Below are 23,431 nucleotides of genomic sequence, written 5' to 3'. Positions count from 1 at the left end.
CCCTATTTATACTAATACCCATGGGGCCCAAATTTTGACCTATGTGCGGCCGTATAATTTTGATGTGGACCGCAATCCTTACCTTCCCTTTAGATGACTGGCTTCAGACCGCACAAAAATGTGTGTGGCCGCAATTCCTTAAGCAATTTTGACAGGCCAACTTCAGAGACTATGCACTTTGACACTTAGCCAAAATTTTCGTACATATTCCCTGCAATTCACACCCCTTCTTGCATATACTTCAAAACTGGTTAGCGCAAAACCAAGCCTATCTAAAAGAAGGAAAATAAAAGAAAGAAAAAGACATGGGTTGTCTCCCAAGAAGCGCTTGATTTAACGTCGCGACACGACGCAGATTATCAATCACTTGAAATGAAGAACCGCCACATTGTGGCCATCATCAACCTTGCCAAGATAATGTTTAACCCGTGCCCATTGGCTCTAAAAACCTCATCATTCTTTGTCGCGCCCCTTTTTCTTGCAAAATCGGGTTTCGACATTTCTGGGACAACTCTTTTCTAAGAGGGTAGGGAATTGTATTTGAAAGAATCGCCACCTAACAGATTAAGGTGAGTTAGAGCACCTAGAGTAGATAACTCATATAACCAGTTTACATCACCAGAGATCGGGTAAGAGCTCGAAATTACCTTAAGAGGAAGGTGATAGACACCCCTCAAGGTCCACAACGGTGGGTCCCGATCGAACTTAAATTAAGCGAATTAGTCTAAAAGGGGAAGAAAATAATTTGGACAAACACAATATTCAATTTATTTTAAACAGGAGGATAAAGGTGGTCCTAAGTTTTTTAGCCTATAGGATCATTCCATGTAATACTTTGTAACTCCCTCAAGTAGGGGTGTTACACATAGCATTAGCGCACGGGCTATCATCTCCTTACTACCCAATTATTATCTTTAAGTTGTTACCTAAAGCGTACTAGTTGATTCTAAACCGTACCCTATGCGTGCACTACCCGTCCCTTTCCTATGGCCCCAGAGGTATTATGACCTCTATTTGGGATGGTTCTAGACCAACCTATGTTACTTAAAATGTGAAATCTAGGTGACAAACAAAACAAATAGGACTTTCAGACAAAGAACAAGTATGGGCTCATATTGACCTCCACACATAGGCAACAAAAGTACGCAATTGAATTAGCAAACTTCGTTAACTTTGGAATCCTATAGGAAGGATATCTACGTGATAAAACAGAGTATAAAGGGCAATTTATTAAGGCCAGCATTATGACCTATTTGTTTGCCTACTGATTTTATTCAGCATGAATCTGGGCACTTCAGGCAGTAATATGTCACAACATAGACCCAGAATCATTGTTAAAGCCTACAGATACATTGCCTAAGTGATTGACAATAGCGATTGAATTCAGAATCGATTAATAGAATCCTATAGGCATGATTTTTACGAGCTTATTAATTACAAACCTATAGACATGGTTTCTGGGTGTAGTACTGATTTTAACTCATAAAGATAGATTTTATTTTCTATATGCATGCTTTCTAATTGCTGAATTGACTTAAGTGCTATAGGCATGATATTTATTGCTTTAAACCCTATAGGCATGATTTTTAGGCATGACATTGATTTAAATCCTATAGGCATGATGTCTATTAATTGTGTACGGGCACAAATGAAACAAAATGCCAGGAAGGACAGCTAATTCAAACAACAAGATCCTATAGGCATGACTGCTAATGCACATTTGTTGAAAACATTTATAGACCCTATGAGCAGGATTTCTGATGCACAGAATTGAGCAAAAGTTTTATAGGCAGGATCTCTAGTATGCAAATATAAAATACAAAATCAAGATGATCATGAGAGTCCTATAGGCAGGATTTCTAAACACAGCATAGTACTCACAAAATCCTATAGGCAGGGTTTCTATCCAGTTTTAACAAAGGATATATATGAACCCCCCTCCCCAGTTTTACTAAATATCCCCAAATTTGTTATTACATAGTTATTATAGACCAGACTAGCCGAATGAATTACATAATGGTATCAGTACACTATAGGAGCCTTTATAGGCCCAAATGAACCTGGGAACCAGGCCTTCCTGCATGACAGCTTTGGAACATAGCAGTTATTCATCCACAACACATTAAAACCAGGCTTCCAGTGTGTCAAAGTTCCCAAAGAGCCTTAGGGACCCCAGGAAATGCTCATACCAGAACCACACTTTCAGCAAAGAGTTCATAAAAGATTGGAAAATCAGCCCCCAGTGTGTCAGAGTTCAAAGGAGTCTCAAGGACCCTAAGAAGTGCCCACACTGGGGTGGTTGAGAACCTAAGGGACTAAGAGTAGGGATTTTGAAAATCAGTACATAAAAAGTAATAAAGGACGGGTTTTAAAAGGACAATTGGATTTTAGAAGAAACAGGATTCAGAACATGGAATTACAGGCAAAACTGCTTCAAGGAAACATACAAATTCATGCTTAAACACATAGTTCAAATAGGTTGAAATCTAGATAAGCTAAATACTCATGCTAGTAGCCAAAACAGTTATGGTTTAATCACAACAACAATTAGGCAGAAACATTTGAGTTGAACAAACATGATATATGAGTTAAGCAACAAACTAACTGATTACATATCTGTAGTGCAAAGTTCAGAACAGGCAGAGGATTAACAAGTAATACATGAAACAAGTTAAACCTTAGGCTAAATCATGAAAGTGAATCATATTATTTAAAATAACTTAGTCTTAAGTTAACAATGTTACTAAATGAGACCATATAATCATGTGAATGGCAGAATCATGCTGAGAATTGAAACAGGCTAGTCAAGCAAGGCATAGAGAATGAAATTGCAAAGGTTGGGGCATACCAGTTAAGTGAGAAAGCAAGTAAGTATACCACAGCAATGGGGTTCCTGAATAATTTTGGCCTTGGCTTTCAGCCAGCCAAAATCAAGAGATACTTAGCACATAAATCCGAACAAGAGAGAGCAAGAGCTTAAGTTTTTTTTAGTGAGAATCAGAGAGTTCGAGTCTTCTTTAAGGGGAAAGGGGAGAACGGTTTAAATAGTGTTCAATTAAGTGAACAAATAAGGGAAGTAATCAAACACATATGAATAAGGAAAGAAATCAATCACAGAATAAATAATGCAGGGTTCAGTAAATTAACAGGGTATAACAACATGTAATCAAGCACGTAATAGAAACAAGGAAAATATCAATTTACAAGTAGTCTCATGGTAAATAAGGAAAGTATTAGTCACATATGAGGAAGGAAAAAATATCAGAAAATCAGTAAAAGATTTCAAACGAAAAAATCAGTAGTAAAATAAGGTACATAATGTAGACAGGAGAATTCAAAAGGAAAATTAGAATCGAATAGACTTGGTTTGATTCTGAAGAATCAAAACCCCAAATTTAGGGCAAGAAAGAAGCAGCAGTAACAAAGAGTTGTAATAAAATGCATAGAGACACATAAACGGTAGTATTAAAGAAAAGTAATTAAGAAATTGAAAACCAAATTAGATCTAGAAAGATCTGAAATCCTATTTTTGGGTAGAACACCAAATCACCCATAAGAAAAGAGAATAACACAGATTCATACCAAATAAACATATATAAGAGTTTATTAAAGGAAACTCATAATCGAATCAGTTTTAATTCAAGCAAAAGAAAGGGTTTGAAACCTAGATTTAAGTAAATCACAGAATCGGTAAAAAATCAACAGATCTATGAATAACATAGCAAATATAGACGAAGAAAAATGCATAAAAGACAAAGTTTGAACCAGATTTGGTTCAAATTAGGGAGGATCTGAACCCTAACCTTTAGGGCTTAGCGAATCAAGAGAGATATGAGAAAGTCATTACAAAAAACGTGCTTGGACTTGAGATTGTCCAGATTCAAAGGGCAAGCACGGGTTTAGACGGAACCAAATTTGGGTACTTGCCATATTTAGGCAAATAACTAAGTTATTCTAGAATCAGGTGCCAAATAAGGGAAGAACCCTAAAATGGTAAGGGAGTAATGGGAGAATCCAATTAGGACGGGGATTTTTTGGGTGTTTGGGTGAGACGACGACTTTAGGGTTTGACATAGAGGGAGATGAGAGCGTTTAGGGGCGGCAGAGGCGGAATAATGGGGATTAGGGTTGGGTTTGGTTAGCTTAAAATGGGCGGATGTAATGTGGACAATTGATCTTAGACATCAACGGTCCTGATTTAAGGGGTTTCTGGGTCGGGTGATTTAATTGGATAGAGGTAATTGGGTATTGGGCTAGTGTATATAATTGGGCTAGGTCCGAAATTAATTTAGAAGGGACTAGATTTTAAATACTCAATTAAATCAATAAAATAACTTGTAAAAATATAAATAATAAATAATAAATAATGTCATTTGTGCATGAAAATGATTTAAAATAATTACTTAACACTATAAAAATATAAAAAGTTATTATCTGTACAGATAATATAATTATGCATATATATGGGCTATTATTGCAAAATGTGCACTTCTAGCCTTAAAAATACAAATATAATTATAAAAAATATAATTAAAATATTTAAACACTATGTGGGCATAAATGATGAATTTAAATGATTAAATAATCATAAAAATAATTATTGGATATTTGTATAATAAAAAATACAGAAATAAATTGATTTAAAGCCTTTTAAAATTATAGAAAATTATAAAAATACTTGTGCATATTTGTAAATCTAATCATAATTCATGTGCACTATTTTGAAGATATATGTGCATATTTAAAATATATGAGGAAAAAATTGGGTATCAACAGCTGCCCCTCTTTACCCGGTAGGATGAAAGAGTTGTCGGGTAAAGAAATGATGATCGATTTTGCCCGAATGGGGTGTTCTGAAAAATATAGGCCGCACCCTAGTCTCTGAGCTGCCTACATATCCCTGGTTTTACAGGAATCAGGCCGTGTGTAGCTCTGGATCCAACGGTGAGCGAAACCGATGGAAGTGTATGTTTCAGAAAGGGTTCCTTTTGGGAAGGATAGTATGTGATGGGTTTATGCGGAGTTATGAATATCAATCTGAAGCGTAACAAATGTATCAAAGGGCAGGTATCCGAACGGTCGTAGAGTAAAGGCGAGTAATTGATGAGAATCAGTTACGTTTGAAATAATGGCAGGGTATAAATGGTATGAACGGAAACCGGAGCGAAGGTTGCTCCCGTTTGAAGAACAATTACTTTATGGATCACCTGCAAAACTTAAACACACAACGTATGCAAGTATATAGATTATTGTGAGAATTTAAACATGATGCAAATTTCCTTTGGACCATGAGGGTTGTCTTTGGATAGTGAAGATGACGTCCTTAGACCATGACGTCCCGAGACATGAATCATGATATAAGGGATTTACAGGCCATGAAATGATGTTCTCGGGCCATGAGAATGTTTCCTCCAAACCATGACACTTTTGAATAATGATGTGAAATATTGAGAGATCCTCAGGCCATGACTTGGTGCCTTCAGGCTCTGAGGGTGATGCCTTAAGACTATGACGCCTTTGGACAAGTTGGCTATACATCAGCCTATGAAGTGCAGAGACATGATACCAAAGGTAATAACAAGGCAAAGCTTAGCCTTGGGCAGAGTTTGGGGGCATAGCTTAGCCCCGAGAGAAGAAGATAATGAAAAGTTCAGAATAGAGCAATACTTATGCAGAGGGAGACAATGCTTAGTCTTATGAGAATGCAGTTCTTAGCCTTATGCAAATAGGGAGGCAGGGCTTAGCCTCATGCGAGATTTGTGACAGGGCTTAGTCTCATGCAAAGAGAAGGCAATGCTTAGCCTTATGCAAATAGGGAGGCAATGCTTAGCCTCATGTAAAATTTGAGACAGGGCTTAGTCTCATTCAAAGAGAAGGCAATGCTTAGCCTTATGCAAATAGGGAGGCATGGCTTAGCCTCATGCAAGATTTGAGACAGGACTAGTCTCATGCAAAGAGAAGGCAATGCTTAGCCTTATGCAAATAAGAAGAGAGATCTTAGCCTCATGCAAGATTTGAGACATGGCTTAGTCTCATGCAAAGAGAAGGCAATCCTTAGCCTTATGCAAATAGGGAGGCAGGGCTTAGCCTCATGAAATATTTGAGACATGGCTTAGTCTCATGCAAAGAGAAGGCAATGCTTAGCCTTATGCAAATATGGAGGTAGGGCTTAGCCTCATACAAGGTTTGAGACAGGGATTAGTCTCGTGCAAAGAGAAGGCAATGCTTAGCCTTATGCAAATAAAAAGGCAGGGCTTAGCCTCATGCAAGATTTGAGACATGGCTTAGTCTCATGCAAAGAGAAGGCAATACTTAGCCTTATGGGAATAGGGTAGCAGAGCTTAGCCTCATGCAAGATTTGAGACATGGCTTAGTTTCATGCAAAGGGAAGGCAATGCTTAGCCTTATACAAATATGGAGGCAGGGCTCAGCCTCATGCAAGTTTGAGACAGGGCTTAGTCTCATTCAAATAGAAGGAAATGCTTAGCCTTATGCAAACAGGAAGGCATGGCTTAGCCTCATGCAAGATTTGAGACAGGGCTTAGTCTCATGCAAAGGGAAGGCAATGCTTAGCCTTATGCAAATAAGGAGGCAAGGCTTAGCCTCATGCAAGATTTGAGACGGGGCTTAGTCTCATGCAATGAAAGGCAATGCTTAGCCTTATGTAGTGGACAAATAGTAAATAGGAGTAGAATATTTCTTAGCTGGAGATATATTTGTGCTTGGCAGTCTGGTTGTTATGAAGGTAATGATTTAAGGTGCACGTACTTGTGGTTATTCCTTGTCCCTGCATTCAAAGAAAAATCGCGAGTTTTGCATGGAGGTTGGTTCATGCCTTTGTCTGCTTGCTTTGCTTTGCTCTGGAGATCCTGTTTGAGTTGTTCTAGGTAACATCTGGCTTCCCTAGAAATAAAGTTTTCGAAAAATATGAACTTATTGATGAAATAGAATCATTTTGGAAAACATAATGGTGTATAATATCAAGTAAATTAAGTGAACTAATGACTGTGACACTTTTAGAGACATTGCGGCTTCTTTGCATCAGAATTTTGAGGGTCCTCAAAATTCTGCCCTAGTTTAATAAATGATCCTTCTGCCATTCTGCATGTAATGAAGTTTGTTGGATCTATTCTAGAATTTTGAGAATCCTTCTCAAAATTCTGCCCCAGTTACTATATCGACTTCTGACTGTCTTGCATATGATGATGTCGGCTGGACTTGTTCCAGAATTTTGAGGGTCCTCCTCAAAATTCTGCCCTAGTTTCTGGTTCTGGGAAAGATGAAGATTTTATTAAGATGTGACCAAACCCACAGGGCTGCCTACGTATCCCTTCTTAAACGGGAATCCGGTCAAGCTTAGTTCAGTTTATATCATATGAAGAAACATGAAATGGTTTACACATAGCATCTTTTGACTACATCTGAATTGATAGGTTTTGGCCAGATTTCTCCATCCATCTCTACGAGTATAAGTGCTCCTCCTGTTAATACTCTATGAACCATGTATAGACTTTTCTAGTTAGGTGAAAATTTCCCTTTGGCTTCATCTTGGTGTGGGAAGATTTACTTCAGCACCAACTGCCCCAGTGTGAATTGTCTGGGTTTGACCCTTTTGTTGAAAGCTCTGGACATTCTGTTCTGATAAAGCTGACCGTGACATACTGCATTCATCATTTTTCCATCTATGAGGGCTAACTACTTATAGTGTCTTCTTATATATTCTGCATCACTGAGTTCGGCTTCTTGTATGATCCTTAAAGAAGGAATTTCTACCTCGGCGGGAATGACAGCTTCGGTACCATAAACTAGCAGATAGGGAGTTGCTCCGATTAATGTGCGTACTGTGGTATGATATCCCAATAAGGCGAATGGTAACTTCTCATGCCATTGCTTGGGATTTTTTACCATTTTCCTTACTATCTTCTTGATGATTTTGTTGGCAGCTTCCACAACTCCGTTCATTTGAGGTTTGTATGCTATAGAGTTCTTATGCTTGATCCTGAAAGTTTCACAAATAGCTTTCATCAGATCACTATTGAGATTGGCAACATTATTAGTTAGGATGGACTCGGAAACCCCGAATCGACAAACAATACGATCTCTAACAAAATCTGCGATGACTTTCTTGGTAACAGCTTTGTAAGATGCAGCTTCAACCCATTTCGTGAAATAGTCAATGGCCACTAAAATGAACCGGTGCCCGTTAGAAGCGATGGGCTCGATTGGGCTGATGACACCCATTCCCCAAGCAGCAAGAGGCCAAGGTGAGCTTGTTGCGTTAAGCTCGTTTGGTGGCACTCGTATCATGTCTGCATATATCTGGCATTGTTAGCATTTCTGAACATACTGTATACAGTCTGTCTCCATGGTTATCCACAAGTATTCGGCCCTGAGTATCTTCTTAGCCAAGATAAAGCCATTTATATGTGGGCCACAGGTTCCAGCATGTATCTCCTCGAGAAATTTGGAAGTCTCTTTTGCGTCAACACACCTTAACAGTCCCAGATCAGGAGTTCTTCTATACAGGGTTCCTCTTCTTTGGAATAAGTGATTGGATAGCCTCCGCAGTGTGCATTTCTGAGTATGGTTTGCCCGTTCTGGGTACTCTCCTTTTACCAAGTACTCTTTGATGTCATGGAACCAAGGTTTTCTGTCCGTTTCTTCTTTAACATGAGCACAGTATGCCAGCTGATTATGGATCCTCACCGGGATGGGATCGATGAACTTCTTGTCTGGATGTTTTGTCATTGATGACAAGGTGGCCAGTGCATCTGCGAACTCGTTCTGGACTTTTGGAACATGTTTAAATTCTATCTTCGTGAACCTCTTCATCAATTCTTGTACATGATACAAGTATGGTAGGATCTTGGTGTTTTTTGTAGCCCATTCTCCTTGAACCTGATATACCAGAAGATCCAAATCACCAATTACCAGTAACTCTTGTATATTCATATCGATGGCCAAATAGAGCCCCATGATTCAAGCCTTATATTCTGCCATATTGTTAGTGCACAGAAACCTAAGCTTTGCGGATACTAGATAATGTTGACCTGTCTCCGACACCAAAACCGCTCCAACACCCACTCCTTTGAAGTTTATAGCTCCATCGAAGAACATTCTCCAACTGTCATAGGCTTCAGCAATGTCCTCTCCCACGAATGGCACTTCTTCGTCAGGAAAATACATTTTTAGCGGTTTATATTCTCCTCCTAAAGGATATTCAGCAAGATGGTCTGCCAACGCTTGTCCTTTGACTACCTTCTGAGTTACATAGATGATATCGAACTCACTTAACAATATCTGCCATTTAGCTAACTTCTCGGTAGGCATAGGCTTCTGAAAGATGTACTTCAGAGTGTCCATTTTTGATATGAGGTATGTGGTATAGGCACAGAAGTAATGCCTCAATTTCTGAGTTGTCCATGTCAAAGTACAACAAGTGCGTTCTAGCAGAGAGCACCATGCTTCGTAAGGTGTGAACTTCTTACTCAAGTAATATATGGCTTGATCCCTTCTTCCTGTCTCGTCATGTTGTCCCGAAACATAGCCAAAAGCCCTATCTAGTACGAACAAATAGAGTAGCAAAGGTTTCCCAGGTTCTGGCGGGACTAGGACTGGTGGCGTGGATAGGTATTCCTTAATTTTGTCAAAAGTCCTTTGACAATCTTCAGTCCAACTGGTTTCGGCATCATTCCTCAACATTTTGAAGATGGGTTCACATATTACTGTGGACTATGCTATGAAGCAGCTGATGTAGTTTAGGCGTCCCAGGAAGCTCATTACGTCCTTTTTGCTCCTTGGTGGTGGTAACTCTTAGATAACTTTAACTTTTGATGGGTCCAACTCGATTCCTTGGCGGTTGACGATGAATCCCAACAAATTTCTTGTACGAACCCCGAATGCACATTTTGCGGGATTCAGTTTTAAATTTTACCTCCGTAGCCTGTCAAAGAACTTCCTCAAGTCTGCCATGTGATCTGTGACCCTCTTGGATTTGATGATGACCTCGTCAACATATACCTCTATTTCCTTGTGTATCATATCATGGAATATGGTCGTCATGGCTCTCATATAGGTGGCCCCAACATTCTTTAGACCGAATGGCATCATTTTGTAGCAGTACACTCCCCACGGTGTAATGAAGGCTGTTTTCTCTACGTCTTCTTCGTCCATCCAAATCTGATGATAACCCGCGAAACAATCTACAAAGGACTGGAGTTCATGCTTGGCGCATTTGTCGATCAGAATGTGTATATTTGGCAGTGGAAAATCGTCCTTGGGACTTTCTCTATTTTAATTCTGATAGTCAACACACACCCTTACTTTCCTATCTTTCTTCGGAACCTGTATGATGTTGGCTAACCAGGTTGGGTACTCAACTACCCTGAGGACTTTGGCTTTGATATGCTTAGTGACTTCTTCCTTGATTTTTAGGCCCATGTCTGGTTTGGACTTTCTGAGTTTCTGCTTCACTGGCGGACACATTGGGTTGGTGGGCAACTTATGATCCACTATGGATGTGCTCAGGCAAGTCATGTCAGCATATGACCATGCAAAAATATCCTCATATTCTCTCAGGAAACGAGTATATTCTTCCTTTTCTGACGGTGATAGGTGAATGCTAATGCGAGTCTCTTTGCTGGTTTCAGAATCTCCCAAATTGATTGTCTCGGTTTCGTCCAGGTTGGACTTAGGTTAGTTTTCAAAATTCTCAACTTCTCTGATAACTTCCTCGGGTATTTCATCCCTTTCTTCAAATATTACTATCCTTATGTTGCGTTGTCTCATTACATGTCATAGTCATTGGTTCATCAAGGTAAGAAATAGTAATGTTGTAGAGGGAAAATTTAAAATATAATAATAATACTAAATAACAATGCATTAATTAAATTTTGAAAACATCCAAAATAGGTACGACTCGATGACTCGAGCAATTATTTCAAAACAAAATGCGTCTTTAAAACAAAATACTGGAAATATATTAAATGCCTAAAATAGCTATTAAAAATAGGCCAGGCTAATTGCCAAGCTACCCAGGAACTTGACGTGCCCGGGATGGTGCGGTAGTCCAATTTATGAGAACAAGTCCCTTCTCCACGGTCTGAATGGTAAGGCCTTCTTCCTCTTCCTCCTCAACTATCACATTGCAATCCATATCCTCGTCTTCTAGAAACAAGTTCCTTAGCCCAGCCAAAGCTTCTTCCTCTGCAAATCCCCATATTGTGTCGGCCTGGTGAAAGGTCTAGCTCAGATGCTGCACCAGCTGCTTGACAGGGTAATAGGTACCACACCATGGTGGCAATCAATCATCATATTCTTGCCACGTATACTGATATCCAAGCCCGAAAGTTGTGCTATGACGTTTCAACTGTACCGATTTGGTAACGCCCTGGAGTTTCTTCCCAAACCCTTTGTCGGGTTCATACCCTAACTATGCCAATATGCTTTCTATTTTGCTACTCCACCACTTATCTTTCTCAATTACATTGACACGCTCAATGCGGTGATAAGTTTCTTCACCCAACTTTCTTCTATTCTTGACAATCGGGATAGTTTGACTGGTGTAAATGGGATTGCTTCCATCTTCGTGAATGATTACCTCCTAATGGTTCCATTCGAACTTCACGGCCTGGTGTAGCGCAGAAGCCACAACTCCAGCAACATGTATCCAAGGTCGTCCTAGTAAAAGATTGTACGTAGCAGATATATCTAATTCTTGAAACTCAACATCAAACCAAGTTGGGCCCATCTGCAAACAAAGGTTAACTCCCCAATTGTGGCCCTTTGAGACCCGTCAAATGCCTTCACATTCATACTCCCTACTCATATCTCATAGAAATCTTTGCCCAAACTTTTCAAAGTAGTCAGTGGACAAATGTTGAGACTTGAACCCCCATCTATTAAGACTCTGGTGATGAATTTGTCCTCAAAACTATATTGTGATATGTAGTGCCCTGTTTTGACTTAATCCTTCAGGTGGTAGCTCATCTTTGTAGAAGGTGATCTTGTAGCTTTCCAGTACTTGCCCTACCATATTGGCCATCTCTCCACTGGTGATGTTGTTGGGCATATAAAGCTTCATTCAACACCTTCATCAAAGCATTCCTATGCGTCTCAGAAATTTGCAGCAACGACAGGATGAATATCTGGGTAGGAATCTTGTTCAAATGATCAACGACAGAGTATTCTCTTGCATGTACTTTCCTCTAGAGATCATCTGGACTAGTTTCAATGACGGGTTGTTTGGTAGAACCTTCCTTGCTTGTTCCTCCCAAATTTTTGGGTGTATAGATCCTTCCAGTTTTGGTCATCCCCTGTGCGGCACCAGATTCTTTCATATTTGCTTTTCCCTTTCTCCTAGCTTCGGCAACATAATCCCAGGGTATGGGGTTGGACTTGAAAGGAGGTGTGGGTGCTACCGTCACAGTGAAGGGCGTGGATACTTCTACTTCACATGGAACTGGTGTAGTTGCAGGTGTTGTTACTTCAATTTCAAACGGGATTGATGCGGCTAGTTTAACTTTGACTGGTGGTTATATCTGTACTACAATAGGAGTGAGTGTGACTGTAGGTTTAGGGTCATCACCTTCCTGAATAAGCCCAATCGACCCCTCAGGATCCCATTCTTCATCAATTTCGATCACATTTACTCCTTCACCCCTATGATTTGGGAGGGAATTGTTGCGAACATTTGGTGCGGCTTCTTTTGCTTGTATAACTTTGGTATCAATCAGGAGTTGGATCTTGTCTTTCAGAGTGCGACATTCATCAATGGTATGCCCTTTCATGCCGGAATGGTACACACATGTTTTGTTTGGGTTGACCCACTAGGAGGAGTTTTCCATGGCTACAACAGGAATGAGGGTGACATATCCAGCAGACTTCAGCCTTTCATATAGCTGGTCAATGGGTTCAGAAATAGGGGTGTATTGTATGGGCATCCTGCGGCCAAAATTGGGTCTGGGTTTTGAATAGTTTTGACAGGTTGGAGATGAATGGTAATAGGTTGGCTGGGTGTTATAAGCGTGATAGGTGGTAGCGGGTTGAGAATATCTAGGAGGTAAAGGTTGGTATGTGGGTAGAGGTGTTTGGTATGTGAGTGGCCTGCAATGCCTCAAAATTGGTTACCATCCCACTCTTGATCCCTTCTTCAATCCTTTCCCTGAGTTTGATGATGTCAGAGAACTTGTGCTTTTCGATGACCATTAACCTTTTATAGTATTGTGGATCCTGGGCCCTGATGAAAAATTTGTACATCTGCTCTTCCTCTAGTGCCAGCCTGACTTTTTCAGCTTTTGACCTCCATCAAGTAGCATACTCGTGGTAAGTCTTCGTTGGTTTATTCTTGAGATTCTCTATGTAGAAGATATCCGACGCATTCTCTGTGTTAAACCTGAATCGGTGCATGAAGTCCGATGCCATGCTTACCTAATTGACCCATTTCTTGGGATTTTGTCTTATGTGGGCGTCTCCAGTGGGACTCCTCATGAACAACTTCATGCGAATCCTTTCATCTTTCCCAACTCCTACGAGCTTATCACAGTATGTTCTCAAATGTACCTTCGGGCCACCCATTCTGTCAAACATCTCGAACTTAGGAGGTTTGTAACCGTCCGACAGTTCCACATCTGGCTGAATGCATAGATCCACATAGTTTAGACCCTCAATTCCTTTGCCTCCTTCAACACCCTATATGTGGCTTGTGAGCTTCTTGAGCTCCTTTGCCATATTCTTAATGAGCAGGTCCTTCTCGGCGGATTCTGGAGTGTATGAGATTGGTTAAGTAGAGTGAGGTAAGGTTTCCACGTATATGGGATTATTTTGGTGGGTGCCAGGGGTTGGAGTGTAGTGGTGATCATTAGTTGAATTTTGCAGATCAGGGATAGGTTGCGGGATATTATGAGGAGTATGGTAAGTGGTTTGTGGGTATTGGGTATGAGGATGTTGGTGTTGAGGAGGAGTGGGTATTGGTAGAGGATTAGGATTTTGGGGAGGAGTTGTGTATTGATAGGGTGAGGGAGGATTTTGTAGACGTTGGTTTGGTGTGTTCTGAGGAGGTACTAGGTTTTGAGCATTTTGTTAGTTAACATCTGGGACGTTTAAGGTGAGGGAAGGGTTTGCCAAGTTGTGGACCTGCTCAAGTTCCCCCTGCAATTCCAGTATTTTCTGTTCCAACCGTAGGACCAAATCATTCTGGGCCGGAGTGCTCCGACCGTCTGAAGTTTCAACATTTTCCACGTGCGCAACATTTTCTTTCCAGATACCACTCATATCATCCATCTTAGCCTTTCCCTTGCTTTTCGGATCACTTGGAGGAGGAGTTAGTGGAGGGCCTCTGGATCTGGTGTGATATGCTGACGATGTCAGTATGTGCGAACCAACCCTAGGGGATGGGAATAATCAAAATAAAGAAAAAACAAAAGATAAACAAGTCAATGAGGATTCTAAGAAGTATTTGCAGTATTTAAACACGTATTGCGGGAATGTAAATTCGTATCCTAATTTGGGGGACCTCGTTGTACCCGAGGTAGGCCTAGCGACAGGTAGATTTGGAGAGATTTAATGCTGATAAATGCCTCATTTCATTAATGTAATAAATAAGACAAACCTAAAAATGATGATAAATAGATGAGTTACTAATGGCATTTGCTTTATTACATTCGAATTCCAAAATGACTCAAAACAGATAAACCTAATCTACTTGGTCCTGGAAGGACCTTTCCCATATTTGGCCCTCTTGGCTCCATCAATCAGATTCCCAGGTCATGCATGTCCAGTAGCAGGTATGCCCTTGCTAGGTGTCCTCCTTAGTTTCCCTCTCTATTCTGACAGTCTACGACCCTTTTCCTCTTCCAATTCCATTAGATCTTGCTCCAAATATTCCAACCTTTCTGTTGACCTTGTAGCCATTTCCTTCCACTCGTTATTTGCCTACATGTCTAACTTGTGTTGTTCCAAATGCCTGTCTTTGGACTAAAGGACTCTTTTGCGCAGCCTCTCATACTTCACTTGTGCTTCAGCAACCTAATCTATGACTCTATTTCCTCGACCAATCCCTGGCTCGACTATTCTTGCTATGTTATCTTCTAACCATGACCGGCTTGATATCGATCTGGCTCGATGGTATCCTTTTCCACGATAATCTTCAAATGCTACATGTGCTGGGCCTTACATTTGTATGGAATGGCGTCATCCTGAAAATTTGCTCTATAATGACTCCTTTTGGAGACTCCATGTATGACTTGCTTTCTACCAGCTTGTCTCATGACTATGATAGGAACATAGGGATGTATTCCCCTTAACCCAATCAACACCAAGTGCGGAACATCCCTGGATCTGATGATGAATTCATTAGTAGGGAACCACTCAAACATCCAGTAAACCTAGTCCTTGGTTAAATTGCTGAAAAACTGTGCCTATTATGTAGCATTCTCTGGTTGTGCAAATCTATCTGGGATAAAGGTCATTCTTTTAGGATGGTGGAAAGCTATGTGATCATTTCATGGTCTTTGTGGAAACTCTTGGCGGTATTGGCCCCTTTGAAGATGTTCTAACAACCAAATCTGCAATAGAAAGTTGCAACCCTCAAAATGTTTGAACCCTTTCTTGCAACATCTAGAGCCTGGTATATGTCTGCTACAATCATCGGAACAATAGTATAGGTTTGTCCCTCGATTCCCTCCATTAAAGCTTTGGTTACCCTGGCTAACCTGGTGTGAATTCTGTCCCCTTGGCTTGGAAACACCATCATACCTAGAAAACAGACGATGAATACAAAGACCCTACGATGAGTGGCCTAGAGAAGTGATGGAGAATTCATCATGAAAGATACGGTAAGATTTGTTGTGTCCATATCGTTTATAGAGGAAGTCAAAGGGTTTGTAGGACTTCTTCAGGTACACCAAGTCATCATTCTTTCTCAAACCCATCAACTTCAGAAACCCCCTGGTAGTGCGGTTTTCCGGGACTATCCCATGGTAATCCAGCGAATCCTCCTATTTCCTCCAAGAGAGGAGTCATTTCTATGTTGCCAAAATGGAATATAGCTCTTTCTCCGTCCCTGAATATAGTAGTAGCCTCGATCAACATGTTGTTTGGTTGGATGTCCAATATGGAAGGTAAATTTCCAAGAACCCTTTTCACGTGATTTTTTTCGTTCGGCAAAAAGGTTTTCCCACCAATCTAACAACAACGGTGGTATACTTCGGACCGTGCCGAACCTGGAAACTTCGTGCCTCATTTTCTACAAAAATAAACAGAGTTAGACCCTTGCCTCCTCCGGGTTCGACTACTTACACATTAATGATTAGCATATCGGCATTTATCTCTCCAAATAATCCACATATCATGGTTGCGCCCGTTGGGATTATGGAAATCTCGATGGACTTTGGACAAGGCTTTCTTAGAAGGTTATTATACGGACAACTTATTAACCGGGCTAGGTTTGATCATGATGTATGTACAGTCATTATCAGAGTAAGATTTCTATAGAAGTCTAGACTAGTATCCCCAAGCGGACAACTTGAGAGGGAAAGACACAGAACCGTCGACTGCACCACTGATCGACTAGTTTTACCGCAAATAAGCCTTTCCAAATTTAAAGGGTGATTTTAGGAAGATCGCGGACACTCATCACGCGCCGCTATAGTATCAGTACGCACGAGTGGAATATGATGTTGAGCATGAAGTTATGCAAAAGAAAATAACAAGTTTCCAAGAATTTGCACGATGAATAATGATAAGATGCGGTATTTAATAATTGTAAAGACATTTAAGAAAGAAAAACAAGGAGACAATTCAGTTTTCACAGTAAAAAGTGATAAACAGGGAAGAGAAATCATAAATATATGAAGATAGGAAAATAAATTCACATAGAGTGAGAAGGGAAGGGGTGTGCAAGTATTAACTGAATGATAAAGACATGCTTCAAGACTAATTCACAAACAAGTTCATTAGGGTAAGAGCCTAAAGATATCCCCAGCTGAGACGCCATGCTGTCGCGTCCTTTTTTTCTCGCAAAATCGGGTTTCGACATTTCTGGGACAACTCTTTTCTAAGAGGGTATGGAATTGGATTTTAAAGAGTCGCCACCTAACGGATTACGGTGTGTTAGAGCACCTAGAGTAGATAACTCATATAACCAGTTTACATCACCAGATATCGGGTAAGGGCTCGAAATTACCTTGAGAGGAAGGTGTTAGGCACCCCTCAAGGTCCATAACGGTGGGTCCCGGCCGGACTTAAATTAAGCGAATTAGTCTAAAAGGGGAAGAAAATAATTTGGACAAATACAATATTCAATTTATTTTAAAGAGGAGGATAGCGGGTGGTCCTAAGTTTTTTAGCCTATAGAATCATTCAAGTCGGGGTGTTACTAATAGCATTAGCGCACGTATCATCTCCTTACTACCCAATTACTATCTTTAAGTTGTTACCGAAAAAGCACTAGTTGATTCTAAACTGTACCCTATGCGTGCACTACCCGTCCCTTTCCTATGGCCCTGGAGGTATTAGAACCACTATTTGGGATGGTTCTAGACCAACCTATGTTACATAAAATATGAAATCTAGGCGACAAACAAAACAAATAAGACTTTCAGATAAAAAACAAGTTTGGGCTCATATTGATCTCCACACATAGGCAACAAAAGCACGCAATTGAATCAGCAAACTCCGTTAACTTTGGAATCCTATAGGCAGGATATCTACGTGATAAAATAGAGTATAAATGGCAGTTTATTAAAGATGGCATTGAGACCTATTTGTTTGCCTACTGATTTTATTCAGCATGAATCTGGGCACTTTAGGCAGTAATATGTTACAACTTAGACCTAGAATCATTGTTAAGGCCTATAGATATATTGCCTAAGTGATTGACAATAGCGATTTAATTCAGAATCGATTAACAGAATCCTATAGGCAGGATTTTTACGAGCTTATTAATTACAGACCTATAGATTTTGGTTTCTGTGTGTAATACTAATTTTAACTCGTAAAGATAGATTTTATTTCCTATAGGCATGCTTTCTAATTACTGAATTGACTTAAGTCCTATAGGCATGATATTTATTGCTTTAAACCCTATAGACATGATTTCTAGGTATGACATTGATTTGAATCCTATAGGCATGATGTCTATTAATTGTGTACGGGCATAAATGAATCAAATTGCCAGGAAGGATAGTTAATTCAAACAACAAGATCCTATAGGCATGATTGCTAATGCACATTTGTTGAAAACATGTATAGACCCGATGAGCAGGATTTCTAATATATACAATTGAGCGAAAGTCCTACAGGCAGGATCTCTAGTATGCAAATATAAAATATAGAATCAAGATGATCATGAGAGTCCTATAGGCAGGATTTATAAACACAACATAGTACTCACAAAATCCTATAGGTAGGGTTTCTACCCAATTTTAACAAAAGATATATGAACCCATTGCCCCCCAGCTTTACTAGATATCCCCAAATTTGTTAGACACAGTTATTACATACCAGAATAGCCGAATGAATTACATAATGGTATCAGTACACTATAAGGAGCCTTCATCGGCCCAAACGAACTTGGGAACCAGGCCTTCCCGCATGACAGCTTTGGAACATAGTAGTGATTCATCCACAACACATTAAAACCAGGCTTCCAGTGTGTCAAAGTTCTCAAAGAGCCTTAGGGACCCCGAGCAATGCTCATACAAGAACCACACCTTCAGCAAAGAGTTCATAAAAGATTAAAAAACCAGCTCCCCAGTGTGTTAGAGTTCAAAGGAGTCTCAAGGACCCTAGACAGTGCTCACACTAGGGTGGTTGAGAACCTAAGGGACTAAGAGTAGAGGTTTTAGAAATCAGTACATAAAAAGGAATAAAGGGCAGGTTTTAAAAGGACAGTTGGATTTTAGAAGAAATAGGATTTAGAACATGGAATTACATGCAGAACTGCATCAAGGAAACATACAAATTCATGCTTAAACACATAGTTCAAATAGGTTGAAATCTAGATAAGCTAAATATTCATGCTAGTAGCCAGAATAGTTATTGTTTAATCACAACAACAATTAAGCAGAAACATTTGCGTTGAATAAACATGACATATGAGTTAAGCAACAAACTAACTGATTACATGTCTATTGTGCAAAGTTTAGAATAGATAGAGGATTAACAAGTAATACATGAAACAAGTTAAACCTCAGGCTAAATCATGAAAGTGATTCATATTATTTAAAATAACTTAGTCTTAAGTTAACAATGTTACTAAATGAGACCATATAATCATGTGAAGGGCAGAATCATGTTGAGAATTGAAACAGGCTATTCAAGCAAGGCATAGAGAATGAAATTGCAAAGGTTGGGGCATACTAATTAAGTGAGAAAGCAAGTAAGTATACCACATCAATGAGGTTCCAAAATAATTTTGGCATTGGCTTTCAGCTGGCCAAAATCAAAAGATACTTAGCACTGAAATCAGAACAAGAGAGAATAAGAGCTTAAGCTTTTTTAGTGAGAATCAGAGAGTTCGAGTCTTGTTTAAGGGGAAAGGGGAGAATGGTTTAAATAGTGTTCAATTAAGTGAAAAAATAAGGGAGGTAATCAAACACATATGGATAAGGAAAGAAATCAATCACAGAATAAATAATGCAGGGTTCAGTAAATAAACACGGCATAATAGCATGTAATCAATCGAGTAACAGAAATAAGGAAAATATCAATTTACAAGAAGTCTCAGGGTAAATAAGGAAAGTATTAGTCACATATGAGGAAGGAAAAAGTATCGGAAAATCAGTAAAAGATTTAAAACCAAAATATCAGCAGTAAAATAAGGTACATAATGTAGACATGATATGTGATGGCCCGACCCTTGTCTCATGAGTTACCGCTCTGTTTCCCCTATTTCTACTTCTTTATGCTTTGGTAAGGTTTGAGACACTCAGTCTCTTTAGAGTGACTGTAAGTTGGAAAAGTCAATTGGATATTGACTTGTGTGTTAGAGGGCTCGGATGTGAGTTCTGATGGTTCGGTTAGCTTCGGGAGGTGATTTGGGACTTAGGAGCATGATCGAAATGAGTTTTAGAGGTCCGGAGTAGATTTAGGCTTAAATTGGCAAAATTGTTTTTTTGGCGATTTCCGGTTGATAGGTGATATTTTGATATAGGGGTCGGAATGGAATTCCGAGAGTTGCAATAGTTCCCTTGTGACATTTGGGACGAGTGTGCAAAATTTCAGGTCATTCGGACGTGGTTTGGTTGGGTTTTTGATAAAAAGTGGAACTCGGAAGATTTTGGAAACTTAGGCTTGAATCCTATGTGTTTAGGTTGATTTGATGTTGTTTGAGGTGTTTTGAAGATTGGTACAGGTTTGAATAAGGTTTTGGGGCCTCGGGTGAGTTTCGGAGGGTTGAACAGATCATTTTAAGTTGAAGAAAATTGCATATTTTTGTTTTAGCTGTTGCAGGTATTTTACCCTTCGCGTTCGCAAGTGGACCCTCGCGTTCGCGAAGAGTCAGTTGAGGAAGCTGGAAATTTAGCCTTCGCGTTCGCGAGAGAGGCTCCGCATTTGCAAATGGCTAAGAGTTTGTTCATCGCGTTCGCGGGGGAGTTGTCGCGTTCGCATAGAGCAAAAAGGGCAGCTGAGCTTCTGTGGATTTTATTCGCGAGAGGTAGAACACAATTGCGAAAGTTGGTCTGAGCAAAGCATCGCGTTCGTGATGGGGATGTCGCGATTGCGAAGAGGAAAATTGGTCAAAGTTAATTTTTGCTTTGCGAACGCGAGGCTTTGACCGCGTTCGCGAAGAAGGATTTCAGGCATGGGCAGAAGGTTTAAAAGGTCATCTTGTCCGCGAATGTGGGGTTTATTTCTTCCATTGTTGGTCGTTTTTGGAGCTATTTGAAGGAGATTGAAGAGGGATTCAAGGGGAATCACTTGCAGGTAAGTATTTTGGACTTAAAACTCAATTCTATTGTGAAATCTACCTAATAAATCATAGAATCTAAGTCTAAAATTGAGGAATTAGGGCTTGAGATTAAGAGACTTTAAAATAAGAATTTGAGGGGACACTTGGACTCCAATTTCAGTGTTCTTGTATGTATGGACTCGTGGGAGGATAAGGATTCCGTTGATATGATTTTTACCGAGTTCCGAGATGTGGGCCGGGGGGTCGGGTTTGGCCAATTTCGGGATTTTTGGTATAATTTGATTATTTTCATTTGGGCTTCGTCCCCTTAGCATATTTTGACGCCGTGATTCTGATTTTGGATAGATTCAATGCGAGTGGAGGATGATTCGAGGGGCAAAGGTGTCGTAGAGTAGTATTTTCACCGGTTTGAGGTAAGTAACCATTGTAAATTTGGAACTGATGGTACAAATCCTGGTATTTGACTTGTTTTGATAGATGCGGTGACGAGCATGGGGGCGTGAACCGATAGGGATTGTGACTTGGTCCGTCCCGTAGCGACTATTGAGCCCCGTATTTGATTTGAAACCTTATGAAATTCCGTACTTTAGTCATTTATACTGTATTATTGGTTGTATACCATGTTTGGGGCCTTGTGCCGACCTGTTGATACCCTTGGGGGCATTTTTACTGTTTTTCCTCACTTTATTTGTTGAAATCATATCCTTAGTCATGTTTTACCTGTTTAAAAGTTTAAAACTGTTTTATCACTCCACTCTAATTGTGAAGACTGTTTGTGCTGAGTTCCGTAATTTTTTATTGTTGTGCCTGAGAGGCTATGAGATTAATAACTGAGAGAGGTTGAGAACCTAATAGTGAGAATATTATATGTATATATTATGGAACGGGCTGCACGCCGCAGCGATACTTATATGGACCAGGATGCATGCCGCAACGATATATATATTGGATCGGGCTGCATGCCGCAGTGATATATATGTTGGATCAGGCTGCGCGCCGCAGCGATATGGCGTTTGGGTTGTAGGAGCCCCTTCGGAGTCTGTACACCCCTAGTGAGCGTAGTCGACTATAAATTACGGATCGGGCTGCACGCCGCAGCGGTTACTTTGATTTCTTTTATTATGAGATATTAATGAGCCTAAGTGCTGAGAGTGAGTACTGAGTGATGAGAGTGAGTCACGAGTGACTGAGAGGCTGCCCGAGAGGCCATATTCTGAGTGATATCTTGCCCGATGGGCCCAGTTATGATATTTTCACTGATTTCACTCTTCTTTTTAAATATAGCCTCTACTGGAAAAAATTGCTAAGTATATGATTTCGAGTGTTTAAACTGAAGTTGATAATTTTACGACGAAACTGGTTTTAAATTGTGAAATGGAATTGTTATCCTGTTGTTTATTCAGTTATATGATTTTTAATTGCTCGTCACTGCTTTCAGACCTTATTTTCTTTAGTTACTTATTGAGTTGGCGTACTCACGTTACTCCCTGCATCTTGTGTGCAGATCCAGGTGCCCGAGTGGCAGAGTGAGGGTCCTCAGCAGATCCAGAGGTTGCCGGAGATTTCAAGGTAGCTGTATGGCGTCCGAAGCCCTATTTTCTCCTTTTTATGTTTTTCTTTTCCGCATTTTCTAGACTTATGTTATATCAGACAGTCAGTTATGTAGTAGAGGCTCTAGACCCAGTGACACCAAATATTTGGGGGTTGTGTAGTTTTCATGTTTATTTGACTTCCGCATATGTAATTGTGTTTTAAACGCTTATTATGAAAATTTGGTATTTAAACCTATGTTAGAAAATTGTTTTCTTTAAGGAAACATGGTTATGATTAGATTATTGAGTTGGCTTGCCTAGTAATGTGATAGGCGCCATCATGACCAGTATTAGGGGTCATGACAAGTTGGTATCAGAGCCTAGGTTACATAGGTCTCACGAGTCATGAGCCGGTTTAGTAGAGTCTCACATATCGGTACGGAGACGTGTGTATTTATCCTCGAGAGGTTGCAGAACCTTTAGGAAAAACTTCATATTCTTGAAATTCTTGTCGTGCAAATTTGTTAATCCGAATACTAAACTTCTATTATTCCATTCTCTCATAGATGGTGAGGACACGTGCTACCGGGCAGGATGGACGACTACCAATACCACCAGCTGGGGCCACCAGAGGTCGAGGACGCGGTCGAGGCCGTGGTAGGGGAAGAGCAGCTAGGGTAGCACCTGCAGATCCACCAACTGCCCTAGTTCAGGATCAAGTCCTAATTGTAGACGCTACAGCAGTACCGGCTCAGGCACCAGCTGTGCCCATTGTGATTCCAAGCTTTCAGGAGGCTTTAGCTTAGATCTTATCAGTGTGTACCGGTTTGGCTCAGGCGGTTTCAGTTACTACGGCCGCAGCTACTTCTCAGGCTGAGGCACCCAGACTCCCATTGCTCGCACACCTGAGCAGGCTGTGTAGGGACTCCAGACACCGGGGGCACCTCCAGCCCAGCCGGTTGCAACAGCTCTGGTTATGTCGGACGAC

At 40.3% G+C, this 23,431-nt stretch overlaps 1 protein-coding gene across 1 annotated transcript; it reads right to left on the bottom strand.

Moving 5' to 3' along the window:
* Positions 1-8,328: 8,328 nt before the first annotated feature.
* Positions 8,329-9,363, bottom strand: LOC138885332 (uncharacterized). The gene is made up of 2 exons (XM_070166273.1): positions 9,037-9,363; positions 8,329-8,898 (listed from the first exon to the last, which is right to left on the bottom strand). Exons 1-2 carry the CDS (start codon positions 9,361-9,363, stop codon positions 8,329-8,331), a joined length of 897 nt encoding a protein of 298 aa, XP_070022374.1.
* Between the last annotated feature and the right edge of the window lie 14,068 nt (positions 9,364-23,431).

The sequence above is a fragment of the Nicotiana sylvestris genome, chromosome 2 (genome assembly GCF_000393655.2).
Source record: "Nicotiana sylvestris chromosome 2, ASM39365v2, whole genome shotgun sequence".
Lineage (NCBI taxonomy): Eukaryota > Viridiplantae > Streptophyta > Magnoliopsida > Solanales > Solanaceae > Nicotiana > Nicotiana sylvestris.
Note: the sequence above shows the minus strand (reverse complement) of the source record. Positions and strands in the feature narration are given on the sequence as shown.